This window comes from Orbicella franksi, chromosome 4, assembly GCF_964199315.1.
Source record: "Orbicella franksi chromosome 4, jaOrbFran1.1, whole genome shotgun sequence".
NCBI lineage: Eukaryota > Metazoa > Cnidaria > Anthozoa > Scleractinia > Merulinidae > Orbicella > Orbicella franksi.
The window spans coordinates 10,278,930-10,298,614 of NC_138148.1; the positions used below are offsets into that span (position 1 = coordinate 10,278,930).

A 19,685-nucleotide genomic window follows, 5' to 3' on the forward strand; every position below is an offset into this window, starting at 1 on the left:
CTTTTTTTGTTGGTGATGACGTCGTCTGACGTCACATGACCTACATCGTGGATCCATCATCTTGGATTTCACTTGTTTCGACTTGTTTCTCAGAAAGTCAGAAAATGATGTGGATTGGTGGGAAATTAGCCAAACACGATACTTTAATGTAAAGCGCCAGTAATTTTGTAATTTTGCTCAAAGGAATTGAAAAAAAAAAAAAAAAACCCAGATAATTTCTGTCAAAAAAGAAAGAAATTAAATGGATGATCAGCATTTCAAAATGCGGTTGCTATGGCAATGTCAAATGATTTAAATTAAAGACATAGTTGACAGGTCAAAATATTGGCGAAGGGTGAATGAACAGCTACAGACAGAGTGAATCCTCTTTTCAAAATCTGAAAGACCTTTGAGGGGTAGCATTCGCCTCATCGTTTTGATACTTTTTATGACCTCCGACGTTCGGGGTTTGTGTAAGGGTAGCTGTAAATGAAACTACGTTTAAATACGATTCTAAGATACTTATTCAAAGTCAACGGCGCACACACACACTAGTTCAGCAACATTTGCAATTTTATGGAGATGGAAAAACCCTCCGCACATGTAGTTGCAATGATTATTGCTTTGTCGATTTTAGGGCCCTTGGATCCTATTATTAACTGTCGCGCGAGGCGCGACCGTCACTCGTGCTCTCGCGTGTAAGAATTAAGGAATTTTGCTTACATTTCATTTTTCAAGGACATGCATCTTAGGTTTCCCTCAGAAAACAAGAATACATCTATCGAGGCAAATTTGTTTGTCAAAGTCTTAGCAAGTGTATGTCTAGTTGTAGAAACAACTGTTGCCATAGAGACGGGCATGGCTACATAACTGGCCTGGTTACAATGTGCGACAGCGAGAACGCCTGTCAGATTAGCGACTTTGACAAGGGAAGATGGTTCGAAGTAAGATTTAATGAAAAATCACTGGCGAGAAAAAGCAGTTCCATTTAAATTTTGTTTACTTACCATCATTAATTATTTCCTCATAAAACAGTAACGGAGGATTTACTTCGGAAGAGAGCCGAACACAACAACTGCGAGATCTTTTCGCTGGAAGAAATCTCGCTCCACCAACAAGAAATCGAGAGGTAACTTAATTAACTTTACATTATTAAGCTTAAACTTTCTTACATTGTGTTGTGTTCTTTGACAAGACACTTCACTCAGCTCTCACAGTGCCTGTCTCCACCGAGGTGTATAAATGGGTACCGGTGAATTTAATGCTGGGGGATGACCTTGTTATGGACTATAGCAAACATTCACTGAGAGGGGAGAAGAAAAACTCCTAGTGCATGCCTAATTCTATAGAAACCGGGATAAGCTCCGGCTGCATTGGCCACTGGTCTGATGCAGAATTTACCATACCATTTTAATTAGTACAACAACTTTGATAGGATGATTAGACCTTAGAATAACAGTAAACTTATAGTGGAGGCCACCTCAATGATAAATTAGTTTTAAGGTTACAGTATACCTTCAGGGGTGTTTCGCGCGCAAGCGATGTAGCGTGTGTAGTTTAAGCTGTAGCTACCTAAACCCCCATATCAAATTCAAGCTTATGGAGCTGGCTATCAAACTATACCAAGAATTTTGAAAGAAAATGAATTGTTGAATTTTTAACCACCACTAAATGCGAGCGCCCGAATCACCTTTCGAAAGCTACAAGTCAAAGCGAATTTCGTTTTTCGCCAATTTAATTTTTTCCTCGGTTTCAGGGCCCAAAGCGCTTAAAAAACGGGTCTGCGTTTTGGCATATTCAATTGCAGTAAAAAGTTACAGAACATTTTCGAAATAGGATTAAAAAATGTGGAGTGATCGTACAAAAATCGCTCTCGAAGAAAAAGTATCTCGAAATTAACAATTCCCAGACACGCTTTTGTAGTTTATATGTTAAACTAGCCACTGTCCAAATTTAAGAGCAATTGAACAAATTCCCTTTGAGTTATAACTCTTTAAAGTGTCTGCTTCAAGTGAAAAAATTTATTCGAGAAAACAGCGCTAAGAAAAATTTTCTGTTCCACAAACAAACTCCGTCCACAAACGCCTTCAACTGGGTTCTCAGATAACTAAGCCAATCAGGGCAGGGAAAGTTTACTACCGTTAACCTCCTGGTGAAATTTACGCGCGAATCTCTAAAAAACTCTTGTGTTTCGCAATGCGCTCAAGGAACCGAAGGCAGAGAGATAATTTTTCTGTAGCTCAGTTTTTCTTGAAGCTGGTCTGGCAAAATGAGGAAGACTAAAAACGGATACGAATGCTAGAGTGGCTGAGCGAAGGAAACAAACACAAGAAAGCGCGGAGAGCAACTGTGTGTGGGCAACTGTGCATGGATAATATTTCAAATGGTCTCAATGAGTCCGACGATTCGTCGATATCGGACTCATCAGAAGAGTCTCTGTCAGCATCCCTGTTATTGCTGTCAAGTTCCGAAATTTTTACAGAACCTTTCTTTTCTCTTACCACGAATATTTGCCCGCCTTATACGATAACTATAGCTTCATCCGCGTGGCGAACTTTCGCTTCTTCACTCGTTGATGTATTTTCATTCGTTCTTCGCTGTTTTCGCTTTTTTGAACTGGTCCATGGTTTAAACGTGGTCTATGTTTACTTATAACATAATAGAGACACGCCTAATACCAAAAATGCTGGGTAGTCAGAACAACAATGCTGATCAACTGAGCAGTCAATTTGTGACATCCATATAGGTAATTCCCGCGAAAATCGTCTCGGTTGATTGCATACGTGCCATAGGGCTGTCAATCAAGAGGTAAACTTTTACTTCCAGTGAAAACGTAAAACCGCCATTTCTCCGCCAATATTTAGCCTTTTTCAAATTTTTTTTTTCAGAAATTAGAGATTATTCTTCGACCACTATTTTGACCCAAAAATCCAAATTTGAAGAAAATTGCCGACCTGAAGGTATACTGTAACCTTAATTTGTTACCCTTTTGTGCACCGCATGACCAATTCGGCATTATAAAAATTAAAGTGGTTACCATATGGGTGGTGTGGTGGCCAAATGGTTAGTGTATTGAATTCAGGATAGAGCAATCTAGGTTTGAGCCCTCTCACTTCACCTCTACGCCCTGGAGTAAAGTAAGGATGGAATAGTGTCTCATACAGGGGGTAGCAATAGCCGGGTTACTTAAGGTCATTTCCCAGTATTGACTTGTGCATCCCTACTGTGCATCCCTACTGTGCATAATTTCATGCATTATTAGCACGTGCATTACAAAGGCCTCCTAATATAACTTCCACTTGGAGACAAGCAGTTTTCCTGATGATTATCATTGTCTTGCATTGATTAAGTCTTTTTTTGCCTTTATTCCAGGATTGAACTTCTAGATAAACTGTGTAGAGATCTCAAAATTGTGTACTTGCAGAGCAATCTGATACCAAAGATAGGTACGTTGCATGAACAAATGGGTCTGCAAACAGAGGGGAACCAACAGTTTAAAGGAAAAGAAATTTAATGAACTATTTCAGAAGTACTCGTAGTATCTATAAAGAAGCCTTTCAAAATTAGGGCATTAACAGGATTGAAATCTGGAACCTTTGCAAGTCCATTGTACATAGGTGCTATTTGTCTTAATCTCTTATAAAGAATGAATTGATTGTAAGCTAACTAAGAGAAATGTTTGTTTACCCAGGGTGAAATTCAGTTATATCTTACTATTAGTAATTCAATGTTTAACGCAAGCATAGGAAAAGAACAGATTAAAAGGGAAGGAGAAAACTTTGACTGGCCAGTTTCAGACAATATAATCATAAGAATATATTAATTAATTTTTTTCATTTCATTTTTCTCCTCTTAGTATGGTGTTGTTTAGGGGTCCAAATTTAAAGTATTTCATGCTGGTGGAATACTGCTTCAGATTTGAACAGACTTTAACCATTATCTCCTACCTCTTGGATTATATCCCTTCTATTTATCTATGACAATATCTAAGATATTCTTTTTCTCCAGAAAATGTTGGTAGACTGAAGAAGCTAGAATATCTTAATTTGGCACTGAACAATATAACAAGGATTGAAAATCTTGAAGGTGAGAGATCTTGATGAAGTTATGAAATTTCAGCATGGAAACCACAGAGCCATAGAAAGTGTCTGTGTTCTCTCTCCTCTGCAGAGGCTCAAAGGTTTTTTTTTGTGGGGGGGTGAGGGGGGTGGGTGGAGAATCTACTGAATGATATGAGTGCAGGTGCTGGGTCGACTTTGCACTTGCACACACCTTGCACAGTGGCTTTCTATAACAAATGTTTTGAGCCTCTGTGGAGGAGAGAGGTCTATGTCTATATTAATCAGGTTACACTGAGCCAAAGTGAAGATATCCTCAAGTATTCTAGTCTCAAATGTATAACCATAAGACCTAGAGTATGCAAGGTACACACAACATGTGCAGTAGACCTGGAAAATTCAGGGATGTACATGTCTTTATTCAAGTCAAATTTGGAAAAAGCAGGCTGGATTCTAATAAAATATTCTGTGCCACGTGCCTTGAAAAGCTCAGTATACTTTGGAATACAAGGCATGCACTGATCACACCTGCACTCATACCCTTCCTCCAATAAATTTGTGATCCCAGGTTACTACTGATCCATATATATTCAAGCCCAAATATTTGGCTTTTTGTGTAGTGTTATTTAAGAGAAATTTCAGCCTCTCAGTTTGCTAGAATTTTCACACTACATCTGTACAATATTCAGGTGTCTGAGGTAAGTACATGTCTATTACGGGATTTGATATTGATGATGGATTAGCACATGCCTAGTAGGAGAAGTAAGGCTTTTAGTCTCAAAAGAAGAGGGACAAGGGGCAATGTACAGTTCCAGAAAATATCCAAACCCAAGGAAATACATGTATTGGAAATTCCCAGGTGGTTGGGGTCTAAAGAGTCTGAAGGAAGCATGAGGTTTAACTGGAATTTCTGGAGGGTTGAGGAGGGAAGGGGGGGAGGGGGGTTGAATTAAAAACCTACAGGGAGAGTATGATATTTCTAGAACAACACATTGGTCTCTGGGTCTAAGTAACCTGCTCAGAACAGCATTGACTAGCATTGATTTCCATCCATAAGAGCTGGCAAATACTGACGCCAGACTTGACTTTACTTGCCTACACCTAGTCTGTTAGCAGTTACTTCAAACGATGTACATGTATAAAGTCATTCAATGAAAATTATACTGTTTTTCACTCTATTTTACAGGCTGTGAGTCTTTACAAAAGTTGGATCTCACTGTTAACTTTGTAGGAGAACTCACAAGTATTGAATCACTCAAAGCAAATTATCATTTCAAAGAGCTGTAAGGAATTTTTTTTTTACATGCTATGGTTTGAATTTGATTAGAGAGTTTTTTGCAAATCATTAACAAATTAGACATTAAATTGACGTTTTAATTTTCCTTTGCCTAACAATTGTTGGAATCTGGATGAATCAAAGTAAAATTTAAAAATTTTATTTATCAATAAATGGTTGCAAGTAGTGAAGTCATATCATTAAATTTCATAAATAATTATGATAAATTAACTTCAAAAGCATCTGCTTAAAACCTTCTCTCTTTGTATCTTCAGTTCTGAGATTTGACCTCCAAAAATAAATGTTGCACTCAATTTAAGGTTTACATGGTATGTGCCTGCTAGACTGTTAGCCAGGCTCCACTCTCCAGGTATATCTCTACACAACTTGATTGTCAACCCTTGGTTTCAGGTATCAAATCACAGAGTGGGAAGAAATGAACTTCTAAAACTTATTAACAATTCATCAAGTTTAAACAAAGGAAATCATAACTTACTGTGACAGTACACTGTATTTGGATATCTGATCTTAATTACCATACATTTTATTTATGATTTACTTTTATGCTTTCTCATTAGTTTTTGTTTTGATTGAGAAGAGATATCAATCACTCAAGACAGTGTTTAACCACTCTTCCAAACACCCCAAAGTTTGTCAAATATACTCTGCCTCACATCATATGTTCAACTCTCTTCTTGTTGTTTAGAAATGCGGTGAAACAGTCTTTTGTGCCAATATATTTCATGAAGATAGAGAGGCACATGTCTTGAATGTATTTCTGTTTCAATTGGATAGATATCTGACAGGGAACCCATGCACAGAGTACGAAGGGTACAGAGAATATGTCATTGCTACTTTAGATCATTTACAGTGGCTTGATGGAAAAGAGATAGAAAAATCTGCGAGAATTTTGGCCAAGCAGGTTAGCTTGCAACTTGATGATCCACATTATACTCTGGTAATACCATAGATATAGTACTATGTAACTATGTTAAGTACAATCTGATAGAAAGAGATTATGCAGTGCAGTTGTAAAGCAATTGTTAGCCTGAAGGTGAGCAACAAAAATCCAGAGCTCTTAGTTCTTAGGGCTAACAGTTTTTCCCTGCACAAAGACCTTTTGAGGTTTGATCTACTAACTCTTTACTAGTTAATGACATAGCTACAAGGATATCCATGTTATATCTCATGACAAACAGCTGTCAAACCAACCTCTCCTTACAGACGGCTCTATGGACACTTCCATACTACAGACACTTCTATAAAACAGACACCTCATTCTGTATATTTACATCCAATTATTCACTTGGGTCCATACTAACCCATTAACCCAGGGATCACAGATGAAATTCAAGTCTCTAATATAGGCACCTCTACTAAATATATACAGATGTCTACATAGCAGACAATTCACTTGGTCCCACACAAACCATTAATTATTGTTCACATTATTCCAGCCTGCCTCTATAATATGGACACCTTCATGGCAATCCAGACAGTCAACTCTGTCTTTTATGTCCTTCATTAAAGATATTTGACTCTAGTTATAATTTAATTACTGACAGAAAAATTCAATACAGCAAGTTAAGACTACCCGGTAGTTAGAAATAATAGTTTTTCATAGGTAGTTATTTTAGAACCTTCCAATTTTGCCTTTGATTAACTAATGAAAAGTTTCTGTATCAAACCTCTATGTTTCAGAAAACAGCAGTCAACTTCTACCCTTCACATGAGAATATGTGTGAGTTTCCAAATGATAATGTTAATTATTAATTTTTTTATGTTTTAGGATTATGAGAATATCAGGAACGGGATAATTATTCAAGAAACAGAGTACACTAAGAAAAGGGTAAAACTTCAAATTTTTGAACACTACCTTGAAATTTAAATGTTAAAATGGAAATACACAGTACCTATACATCAGATGCAACTTTTCTTCAGGAGAAAGAAAAACAAGAAGCAACAAAGGCGAAAACAGATGATAAAGAAACTGAAGATCTCAGGTAAAACTTACATGAGGTTATACACCTGTCAGGGAATAGGGGTAGGTGAAGTCTACATTGGATCTAAGTGCTCATGAGGGATTCCCATATAAAGGACAGGGGTGCTTTTGGTACCTTTTAGGGGTTAAAAAGCAGGTTTAGTACCTCTTAGGGTGTTTAGCCTCAAAGGGTCTTCATCAGGAGCTTTCAAAGTACCTTTTAGGGTATTGCACCAGGAAAAGTCATTGTCAGTCATATGCGTTGCTTTAGAATCAGTACTTCTTAGGGGTGGAAAAAAGTTTTAAGCCACACCCACGAGACATGATCTTGGTACAATGTATCTCGTAGGGATTCTTTTCAAAATTTCTGATGAGCAGCCCTGTCCTTTTATACTGGAGTACTGTGGTGTCTAAGTGTTCCATGGTCTTAACAATAGGAGACCTCTACTCCTACACTGATGTTAACAATGCCTTTTACCTCAGGCAAAGATTAGATTTGTCAAGCAACCAGTTCATAATGGTGTAAGGAAACTTTAAATTATCTTAAGTTTGATCTATGTAACCAATAGGCCAATTTCAATATGTTAAAGTTCTAACTTGGTTCAGAGGCTTAAGGCAGTAAAATAAAAGAAATGTCATTAAGATTGGGTGCTGAATATTTAATTTCTTTTGTTTTATTCCCCAAAGCCCTGGAGCCAAGTTAGAATTTAATCTATGGAGATTGGCCTATTTCCCTGCCCCCACAGATGGAAGGGCTGATTGTTTTATATTTATGGGAGATGGGGTGTTTCTTTGTGTCCTCTCATGATGCAAGCTTATTTCTTAGAAGCATCTTGCATATAAGGCAAATCCCCATGCATTCCTTAAAGCATCAGAAAAGATTCTACCAATGAGTGGCAAGATGTATTAAGGACAACCTACATCATTACAGATGTGCTTGCTAATTAGGAAGCACTGGGCTGTGCCCCATGTGTGGGGATGTGGTGGCCTCACAGTTAGTGCGCTCAACTCGGGATTGAGCAATCCAGTTTGAGCCCTGGCCGGGGACATTGTGTTATGTTCTTGGGCAAGACACTTAACCCTCACAGTGCCTCTCTCCACCCAGGTGTACAAATGGGTACCGGTATGGGGGGTAGCCCTGCAATGGACTAGCGTCCCATCCAGGTGGAGTATAGTAGAAATATTCCTAGTCGCTTCATGCTACAGAAACCGGATAAGCTCTGGCCTGATGGGCCACTTGGCTCGTATCTGGACATTGCCTTACATGGCCTGATGCTGCAGGCCCCCTATAACCATAGGTAAGCATGTGAGTGTCTGGTTCTTATAAGGGGTAAATGGCCTGTAGTCATTACTTTTGTCCTGTCTTTCTCTTCTAGTAAGAGTAATCAAGAAAAAACAGAGAAAGAAGAAGAAGAAGATGAGAAAAGGTATTCTCAGACTAATTTGTGTACATGATTCATGCAGACCCATGGTGGCAGTTTTTCAACCTAGGTCAATAATAATTATTGGTTGTTAGCTATTGTTCTCTTCTCAAGCATTAGGTCTGCCATATCATATCCAAAAACGTCTCTGTTCTTAGTTATTCATTTGGTTGTTCTATTTAAGTTGCCACAGTTGTTAGTTATTTAATACTTTAATATCATTATGATTTCATAAATAATTTTGATTTTAGATTTTGGCAAGAAAAAACAGATTTCACCCCAGAGTCCAGGATTGAACTTCATCAACACATTGAAGAAAAGCGGAAACAAAAGGAGAAAAGAGATGATGAGTGAGCCAGTTTAAATGTCTTTAAAATCCAAATCATACCATTAATGTAAAAGTAATATGAATTTTAAAATGAGTAGTTTCTAAATTTGTAATTAATTTAAGAAGTTTATTGAAATAAATGTATTGTATTAAGTAGTTTTATGGTAATTTTAATGACACATTAAAACATTTTGCAAGCCGTTTAATTTTTTAATTAATGTACAGTGAGTAGTTTATTACAAGAAATGTACTGAATGTATTTCAAGAAAATATTTTTTTGAACTGCTAGAACAAAGAAATGACTTGCCTCAATCTGTAATTTTTATTCTACAAGGCACGCTTTCCATGGATGCATGATCATGTTGTTATGACTCACTGTCATTTTTTTAAACCTTTTTCTTTACATTTTTCAGGAGACTTGGAAGAAACAAACAAGTTAAAGAAACGAGGTTCTTTGCGGCTGATGGTCATGTGCTGAATGTAAACCAAGGAAAGTAAGTACTTGAATTCTATAATACAAGCGAGACATGACTGTCTGATGTTTACCCATTTGAAAAATGTTTATTAGGCACCCTGGGCCAAGTCTCAAGTTTCATGATGAACATTGAACAGTCAGAATTAAATTGACATCTGATACAACTGAGTTTGTCTTTTTTCTGAGGGAGAGTAGGTGGGGGGAGGTGGGGGTGGGGTGAGGAAGGGCCTTTAGCGTGTAAAGTAATATTGCCAGGGGTGATCAACAAAAATCGTAATGAAAAAAGGCACCTTAATGCCTTTTTGAGGCAGAAGCTCTGACTAAATCATGGTTCCCTTCAAGAGGTACCAATTTATCACCACCTTTATTTTCTCTGACATGTCATTCTCATCATACCTCTTCTAAAATACCCTGAAAAGTACTGGATGACTTTAACAGTGATCACGTCAGATTAGACATTCTAAGTGGTACTTAAGTGGTACTAAGGGGTCAAATAAGTGGTATCTTTTAAGGGTTAAATAAAGCTCAAGCCATGCCCAGATTGGTCTCCTTTAGGGGTTTAAATTCAAATGTTTTGATGAGCATTCCTGACCATTTCATATGAGAGTCCCCCGGGTTGACACCAAGCATTTTCTAAGTACCAGTAGTCTCCCCCCCCCCCCCCCCCCACCCACCTCTTGAGCAGATGGCATGTAATGTTTCTTTTTGAAAATTTGAGTGTTCATTGCTCCTATAGATGGGACTTTGAGTTTCATGATGATGAAGATAACAATAGATTTGTTTTGGATCTACCTTGTTTTAAGTAAGTGCCATGTAATATTTGTTTTTAAATCCTTTTCTAATAGATATGAGGTTTGTGATTTAAATCCCTTAACACCATTGCAATTGTGATAAATGGAAGTACAGGTATCTTTATACTACCATGAAAAATTTAAAATGTATTTAAATTTTATTTTTCACAGAAAGTAAATTTTTATTAGAAATTTCTTTTCAGGAAGTGTTACATGTGTGTTAAGTCATTTCAATATTGATGATTGTTCCAGGTATTTGGACACATCTCTCATTGATGTTCATGTTCAGCCCACATATGTAAGAGTGACAGTAAAAGGCAAGGTAAGAAATGATAGCTCACATCCCATGATTGCAGTATAACTTAACTGGTGCTTGTTACAGCAGTTGGTAACAGCAATAAAAGTTTTTTTCAAAAACATTTTTCTGTGGGAATCCCATCTCCAAGAAGTGACTGTGCTTATATTAAGTTGTTAAGAGTTCAGCCTGTGGAAAAATGTTTTGTCCTCAATTTAACTGCTGTCATGACAGTAATAGAACTGGTGATTAATAATGGCATGATTAAGAGCTTTGGAATGCATTTAAAGAATTCTGGGTAAAACCCTGGCTGGAGTTGTTGTGTTGTGAATTGTTGTAAATGTTAGGTACAATACATTTGTTGTTGTTGTTGTTGCTGTGTTCTTGGGTAATTGGAAGATACGGAAATTCCACTGTTTTCTGAACCACTTTATCATTTATTGGTACAGTGGAACCCTGCCCTACGACCACCCCATTAATACGGCCACCTTGTAATTACGGCCACTTTATTCTGGCCCGAAAAAAGCTCAGTCAGTCATTTTCCTATTTAAAGATCTCCTTTAATACAGCCACCCCTTTAATGCGGCCAGATTTTTGTGGCTCATTGGTGACCGGATTAACGAGGTTCCACTTTACCTGTGAATTCTTGGGCCAACCTGTTGTAGTGAACTAACAAAAATATGCTGAACATTCTATGGAGAAGACATACAGGTATACTTGGACACTTCATGATAAAAAACCAAGACTCTGTTCTAGAATGTTGAGCCACCAGCCTCTCAAAAGGCAAAAAGAAAAGGTCTTTTTACACGAGGTGCTCAGCATACATGACACATAACATTTTAATGTTTCTTGGGGAAGAGATATATCAGATAAACAGGGATACTATGCACTATTAAAAAATAATATACAAATTTATCATTCATGTTGGTAGCTTAAAATATGTTGTAGGTGTTTCAACTGGCTCTGAACGAAGAAGTCAATCCAGACTCAAGTTCTGCAAAGAGATCACAGACAACAGGCCATCTGATCATAGAAATGCCCAAGGTATGAAATGCAATCAATGGGTCTTTTGCAACAGAGGGTCACATGGTATTAAATCAGCCATGCTAAAGGGTAAGTTACATACTGGAACATTAAAAAAGAAAACAAAGAAAACTCAAGCTTGATTGATTGAAATCGCTTTGTTTTGGAGGCTGTCACATTCTTTTGTCCTCCAGCATGACAGATTTTGTACCATGTGACTGTTTGTTGCAAAGAGCCTGTTGTCTTGTAGGTAAAGTCTACATACAAGCCAAGTGGCCCATCAGGCTGGCACTTACGTCCCGTTTCAGTAGCATGAAGTGACTAGGAGTACCTCTACTCCCCCCTGGATGAGATGCTAGTCTATCGCAGGGTTACCCACCAGCATTAAATTTGCCTGTACCCATTTGTACGCATGGGTAGAGAGAGGCAATGTGAGAGTAAAATGTCTTGCCCAAGAACACAACACAATTTCCTGGGCCAGGACTTGAACCTGGACTGATCAATCAGGAGGCAAGCATTCTACCTATGCTGCCTTGTGATTGACAGGAAATGAACATACAAAACATACATAAAAAATCACTAGACTGCCTAAGTGCCTAACTATGACTTACTGCACAGACATCTGACTAGAGCATGAACAGGTTTCCTGATTTTTTGAGGAACACTGTAAGTGATTTTTTCTTCTTGTGTTGAAGATGAAGCAAGTGGTCAAGCCACTGAGGAATTTACTGACAAAAAGTTCTAATAAACCAAAACATGACAGTCAAGATTCCCAGTCACCTTCAGAACCAGAGAAAGAGAACAGGTATGTTGTTGATGAAGGTAATTTTTGAGGGTAAATGCCCCTTCTGAGGAGTCCCCCATATAAAATGGACAGGAGTGCTCTTTGAAATTTAAAAAGAACCCCTAAGAAGTACTTAGATCCTGTTTTGTGGGTGTGGCTTGAATTTTTTTCACCCCTATTCTAAAACAACACATTATCTTCTGTCATTTGTTATTTTTTTTTGGGGGGGGGGGGGGGGGGGGAGGACTCAATACCCTAAAAGGTATTGCAAAAGTTCCTGCTGTGGACCTTTTAGTTACGATGAGAACCCTTGTCCTTTATATAATTGGAGTTCCTCCCCCCTTGGCCTCCCCTGCCAAATGGTCCCAAGATTTTGATCCAGTGTCATCAAGAAAATCTTGGAACCATTTTATTCACTTAGTTTAGGAAGATATTGGATGAAGAGTTGCTGCAAGGGCTTCACTGACATTTACAAACACAGTCTGTCTTATTTATAGCTATGGTCACATGCTTTTGCCCAAGGAGACATTTCACTTGTAACTTGGGTGGGTGTAGACGTGATATTTGAATTTCTGAGATTACGCAGAACCTAGGATGCATATACAGTCAAACCCCTGTTAAATAGCCACCCTTGGGGAAATGGGAGGTAGCCACTTAAAAGGAGTTGGCCGCCTAATAGAGGTTGGTGTACCTTGATATTTTTCACCATTGGGTTAATTTCTTAGTGAACATGGAGTCACTTCAAGACAATCATGATGAACGTGTGTTTGAATGCTTTTGTCACTTCTCACCTTCTATTTCAGACACTTATTTGTCATTGCCTTTTCCACCAAGGGTTATTTAGGTGTATTAAAATTTGGGTGGCCGTTCAAAAGGGGTAAAGAGGACAGAAAAAGCCTCATCAGGACAATCAAAGGTGGCCGCGGCCACTTAATGGAGGTGGTCGGTTAATAGGGGTTTTATTTACAGTATTTTACTGACAATTATTTTGGGACTTTGATAACTGGCTGCTTGATAGAGGTTCAACAGTACACAAAGCATTTGTCTTGGCTGATTCTCCAACAAACCACTAAACATCTCCGATGATGGGCTAAGCCAAAACTGTCCGACTTCCTACTTATATTTTGGTGCTTTTTTTATACCTTACTTCAGTTTTACAATATTTGTCTTTGACAAGTGCCATGCAGTCATGATTATTTCTGTTCATGATAGGTAGAAAAGTTCTTGCTCTCTCCCAGATCAGTCATTTTTTTAAGGCTAACTCGTTAACTTCCCAGCTATTTAGCCTCCAGTCTCAATATTTGTACTTAATTAATATGTGTGTGTGAGAGAGTTATAAAATTGTAAGTACAAGAGTAAATAAAGTTTTGTTGTTGTTGTTGCCTTCAGTCTGTCACAAATGCTACCTTGTGTGACAGATAGAGAGTACGAACTGCATTTATTATCAGATGTGAACACTTGTGTAAATACATCTACAAATTTTCTCATCTTTCTCAGAATACACCAAGAGCGATTGGAGGTCAAACCCAATACTAACAGTGACATGGATTTCAGTAAAATTGTAAAAGACAGCAAAACTGTTCAAGACAAAACTAAAAAGCAAGATGAAAAGGTGAACAGAATAACAGAATCAAAGGAAGATAATTTTATTGATGACCCGGATGTTCCGCCGCTTATGTGAGATTTGGTGAAACCTTCTGTACATGTACATAATGTAATAAATATCAATGTATAAATAAGCATTTTTTAAATTTTTCTTAGTGTTTCTTCACATGGAATTCATTAAATGCTATTGGGAGACCAGAATGAACATTATTTTCTTACAGCAAAAGTCCCAACATCAACAAGTTCTATGTCAAAACCAGGTTTTTAGCCAGATGGGTGTCCTGTGGATAGCCACTTATTAAAGAAAATCATTTTATTTTTCATGTGTTGCCTTATAAATTGTTCATTTGAGCAGACCCTATAGCACATTTTGGACGCCCACATTTTAAATCCTGGCTAAAAGCCTGCTCAAAATGTACTCTCCGCGTTGTTCAAGTTACGAGTCACAAACCAAACAACTGATTCAAAAAAAGACACAAGAAAAAAAATGCAATGCCTTGCAATAATTTTAATGGACTGAAATTGTTCTGCTTCCTTCTCTCAATTTTTAGTTTAAATAATCTTTTTGGGCAACATGCAGTTTCCATGGGAATAACACAATTTAAAATCCAAAACTAACGACAAATATCAGTACACAGTTCTCCTAAAAAACACTTTTATTAACATAGTTCGCCTAGGTGCCTTCACTCTTACAATCTAACCAAAATGTGTTGAAACTGTAAAAGACAAACCCAACAGCACACAGGCCTTACGCCCCTCTATTTATTTACTTTTTTCAAAAGTTTTTGCACGTAGAAATGAAACCAAACAGTAGCATTTAAGATCTTAATCCAGGGAATCTCCATCTTCAGTTTTCTATCAAAGAGACAACAAGAGAGAAACTTGTGAGAAATTCACTTCAGTCATTTGTAATCAATCGTTGACTTCAATCATTTACAATGGATTTGTAATTGGGAAGTCCCAAATTCAAATCCTCCTCCCTGCCACTGGGTGGATTTGTGTTTGGTGGTCCCAGATTCAACTCCTCCATACTTTGTAAATAGCCAACTGGTCAGCCTCCTGCCAGTCAGGATTTTTAACAAGTTTCTGTTCAATTTACAATATTTCTTTGTTCATTTTAGTGTACTCAATTAGTGCAGTAGTGCTAAACACTTCGACACTTAAATAAAGTGATTTATTATTTGTTTTTTTTCATCATTACTTGGGGTTCCATAGGAAAGGTAAAGGTAAAATGTGCATAAAAGCCAAGTGGCCCACCAGCCAGAGCTTTTCCCTGTTTCTGTAGCATGAAGCAACTAGGAGTATTTCTACTCCCCCCTGGATAGGATGCTAGTCCATCACAGGGTTACCCCCAGCATTAAGTTTGCTGGTACCCATTTATACACCTGGGTGGAGAGAGGCACCATGAGAGTAGTGTCTTGCCCAAGAACACAACACAGTGTCCCCGCCCAGGGCTCAAACTAATTATTGGCAGAGTCTAAGCATTGCAGGAAGGGGGAGTGACTTACTTCAGACATCTACAATATTTCCCAAGAGAAATCTATTCATTTCACCCTAGCAATTTACCAGTTAATGGTAAACATCCATCAAAACAGTCAAACAATAACTGATTTGCATGTAAAAGTTACAATAAAATCCCCCGTGTTTTGGCAGCTAAATTTGCCCACCATCTCTCGTGTGGCATTGAACTTAAACCTTTAACCCTTAAATTTAAACATGCGCATGTTGCTAAATATAGACCATATTTGTATTCTCAATATTGGACTGGTACTAGTTTGTAAAGGAGGCTCATGTGGGGAAATATCATTAAGAAGGGATTAAGGTCATTTGCACTCGCTTTTGGACTAGATTGTCCGATAATGCCAATACAAGGTCATTTGCATTTGAAAAGCTCCCCGCATTCTTCTCAATTGCAAGCTAGTTCCAGTCCAGTACCAAAAATACGAATATGATCTATTTTATGAATGTTGTTAAACTCACTTGCGTTGTTGTGCTTTGTATGCTATTGAGGCTTTCGACCAACATTTGAAAGACATGTTCTGGTAGAGTTGAATGAAACACTTGTAAGAGCTGTTGGGGCTGGCCACAAACCACAACAGCATTTGTCAAGTGTTTTACAGCTTGCTCAAATTCACCTGCAAAAATTAAAGATAATGTCTTCTTTAGTCATCACTGATGAAAATTACTCTCAGCCAGATATCCAATCAGTCAATCAATCAATCAATCAATCAATCAATCAATCAATCAATCAATCAATCAATCAATCAATCAACTTTGTTGTTGCACACTATTTACAGAGTTAAATTACATCAGTATAATTATAAAATAATTATTAGAAAAGAAATATATGTTACATATGGCTATGGAAAGAATAAAAAAATATGTGCATTTGAGATGATGCAGTGTACGTGATAAAATTATTTCTCAGGAATGGAATAAAAACGAAGCTGATAACAGAGATTTTGCATAGTATTGTGTGGCAGTATAATAAAAAAACTTGTTCCATACTCGGCCACAAATTTCCAGTTAAAATATTTCTCATTGTAGCAGAAATGCCCAGTCAGTGTGTCTGACCAGGCTAAGCTCTTACCTGTCAAAACCTCAAATTTACCGGACAATCAGTCAATCAACAACAAGGAGAATTTAGAGACTGACCTTGTGCAAGAAGATCCTCTCCCAGTTGAACTTCCTCCAAGAAAAACTGTTGAACTGCAGCTGCATCTTTCCTATCTGGTACACGATTCTACAATAGAAATGAGAATATAATTTCACTTTTACATGTAACAACGTTTAATTTTACTTAAAATCAAAAGTATGTGTCTGCTTTTGGTATGTGAATGAGAAACCTATATTGAAAAACAAACAGTACCACTCAGAAGGAATGTCAAGTGGCTTTCATTAAAAGGGTTTCATTCTCAGAAATCATAGGTAGCACAACCTTGGCTTGCACCATATAACAAACATTACTCATGAAAGTACCACTTGATAGCTTTCATTGGAATGGTCACCAATTACTGTTTCATCCACAGACTCAATGGTCAGAGTCACATGACTGGAGGTTGGCAGAAAGGGTGTAAGAAATGTTGTTAGTTGTTAATGTTCCCATCTATAATTATCATAGATGGTAATATCCAAGGCATGTGATAGCATGTTTTAGGTCACATAGACTTAGCCACAATAAGCAACAAATAACAGCTTGTTGGCTTTGCTAAATAATTCTTCATGGTGAAATAAGGTACACAACATTTTTAAGATCCAATAAAGTAATTTCTTTCAGCAAAATGTTTCATCTGTCAGGTGACAAATTTACTACTTCTGCACTACCATTTAACCTCAGCTTTATCTTCTGACTTGTGAATAATTTTAAACTAAATTATACAATTTAATGGTGGTCCCTCAGCTAGTTTAGCTCTCTAGTTATTTTCGGTGACCAGCTACTGTATATATTTTTAATTTATGTAATTATATCTAATCCTGTACATTCAGTCAAATATTATTACAATGATAAATACATGTTGTCATATGCTGTTGTCAGCAACTGCTGCAGTTATCGTAGCAACAAAGATAAAAGATGCCCCAGTTTCTGCTACATGTTCAAAATTTAATTTTTTCACTTAATTTGTGCTTAAAGATGGAGAGTCCTTAAGTTGTTCTAATGGCACTCACCTTCATTTCCTCCATAGACGCTTCCTTTTGTGCCTCCCTTTCTCTGCGACGTTCTGATATAAAATGGAATAATACAAAGTATGTTTCTAACTACAGACTGCCCTATAAATATTGTCAGGTGCCAGTGAAAGTCCTTTAAGAATAAAAGCTCCACTGAGCCAACATAATGTTGACCCCTAAAATATACCTCTTCAAAACAGACATGACAGCAATTTGTTTTTATTCGTTGAGAGCAACCCTAACAAATACCTTGACAGCTAAAAATAGTGCCATCTTGTTTTGAACACCCTAAGGTCTTCTTTACATGACTTCGGGTTACTTCCTAAGTCAGGTTGAATCATCATCAAGGGTGACCCTTTTGCACTCAAATGCTTGTCAGCGTTAACATGAAAAGAATACTCAAGTCAGGTCAGCTTCCCTTGCTGGGTAACCATTGTCAAGACTCGGGTTAACCCGGTTGGAAGGGTTGAAATTTCTTCCATTCTTTCATGTAAACATTGGGCCAAAAGCTAACCTGGGCTGGTAAAGGTAACCATTTTTTTTCTTTTTTTTGTTTTGTTTGTATATCATGGCCTCCCACCATTCCTTTACACTTGATTTTGCAGGATTATTGTTTGTCAACTTTCTAGCCCGTGTTTTCAGTTTTTCGGTCAGTAGAAAGGCTGATCCCAGTCAGACTCGAAGCAAACCACATGCTTATTGCAGTGTGTTTTTTAGCACTGTCTGCAGTGATTCAACCTGGGCTTGTGCAGAGAGGCCCTAAGTGAGACCATAATCTGTAATTTACACCCCAAACCAAGAATACGAACATCCCTGACCTTTTTAAGTGGGAGTTCCCCCATGGGGAAGCCAGAATCCTGTTTAAAGAGGGGGGAAGTTATGCTCTTAGCCAATTTTTGCAAAGGAAAGAAGAGTTATGTGCCATCAGAACAAGAATACACTTTCCTTATTAAATATTTTTACAGCTCACATGTATGGAATGACTCATGTTTTGCACTTGACCAAAGTGCACTCTAATAATCTAAGTCTGGAAGAATATTTTCAAATGATCTAAGCCAATAAATTTCTTCACTATCAGCGGTATTTTTTTTTGTTTTGGTAGTTCATTAAGTTGGTTGCTGCTAGAAAGAACTCTAGTAATGAAGGTGCCAATGACAGGACATCCAAAACACATTCATTTGTTCTCATGTGTCTCTGAATGTATAGACTGCCTGATATATAAAGTCTTTCCAATAACACTGACTCATCAAATTCTTTTCACATGAGTGTCATTAGCTTACACAGCAGTCTGTGCGTAAAACGTTAAAAATGTGTTGTTACATCACACCATGCCATTCAGCTCAAGGGGACCCAACACCTCGCTGACTTGACAAGTCATATTAAGAGCAGCTTAGAAGGTACGCAAAATGCTATTTCAAATCAATCCTGTCTCCCACAGTATTTCCCTTTACGTACGACATGCAGTACATAAGCTTAAGTAACTTACTTTCAAGAAGTTTCTGCTTAAACATGGGGTCGCTTCTTCTCTTCCGGTCAAAGTACACACAGTAGCCCAAGAAAAACGTGCCACAGATTCCCGCCACAATTCCCGCTATTAATCTAGAACTCATTTTTACGGTTACCTAAAACATAAATAAGGGTATCTCTTGCAAATTAACACGAATATCCTAAATTTACTCCGTGAATTAAAACCCTCGCTTGGCAGAGCTGTTTGGCACGTTTTGCAAGTTGCGCGGTCGCTAACGGGATCTTCCCAGCAACCTTTGCGGCAACGAAAATTGGGAGAAAGGCCACCGTACCTTCACAGAAGTAAAATGTTCAATGGAATCCGTTCTCTTTATGGAGGAAAATGGTCGGCTCTATAAGAATCTTTTCCTTTCCTGCACACGGCTGTAGCTAGACTAAAACCTTACCGAGGCAGTATTTCACGATTTTTACTGACTTAATTAAGTGTAGATATAGATATCAGAAAAAAAAAAAAACGTTTCAGATCTTTTATATTG

At 37.6% G+C, this 19,685-nt stretch overlaps 2 protein-coding genes across 2 annotated transcripts; one reads left to right on the plus strand and one right to left on the minus strand.

Moving 5' to 3' along the window:
• Positions 1-863: 863 nt before the first annotated feature.
• On the plus strand, positions 864-14,337 carry LOC145483363 (dynein axonemal assembly factor 11-like). The gene is made up of 16 exons (XM_081461865.1): positions 864-923; positions 1,015-1,108; positions 3,352-3,425; positions 3,988-4,065; positions 5,224-5,320; positions 6,109-6,235; positions 7,103-7,162; positions 7,255-7,316; positions 8,671-8,721; positions 8,967-9,065; positions 9,457-9,537; positions 10,255-10,320; positions 10,562-10,631; positions 11,553-11,648; positions 12,323-12,432; positions 13,909-14,337. The coding sequence occupies exons 1-16, from the start codon at positions 914-916 to the stop codon at positions 14,090-14,092; spliced, it is 1,359 nt and encodes a 452-aa protein (XP_081317991.1). The 5' UTR covers positions 864-913; the 3' UTR covers positions 14,093-14,337.
• Positions 14,338-14,423: 86 nt separating this feature from the next.
• On the minus strand, positions 14,424-19,439 carry LOC145483364 (mitochondrial import receptor subunit TOM20 homolog). Its single transcript, XM_081461866.1, has 5 exons — positions 19,169-19,439; positions 17,683-17,735; positions 16,672-16,759; positions 15,997-16,151; positions 14,424-14,871 (listed from the first exon to the last, which is right to left on the minus strand). The coding sequence occupies exons 1-5, from the start codon at positions 19,290-19,292 to the stop codon at positions 14,842-14,844; spliced, it is 450 nt and encodes a 149-aa protein (XP_081317992.1). The 5' UTR covers positions 19,293-19,439; the 3' UTR covers positions 14,424-14,841.
• Positions 19,440-19,685: the final 246 nt, after the last annotated feature.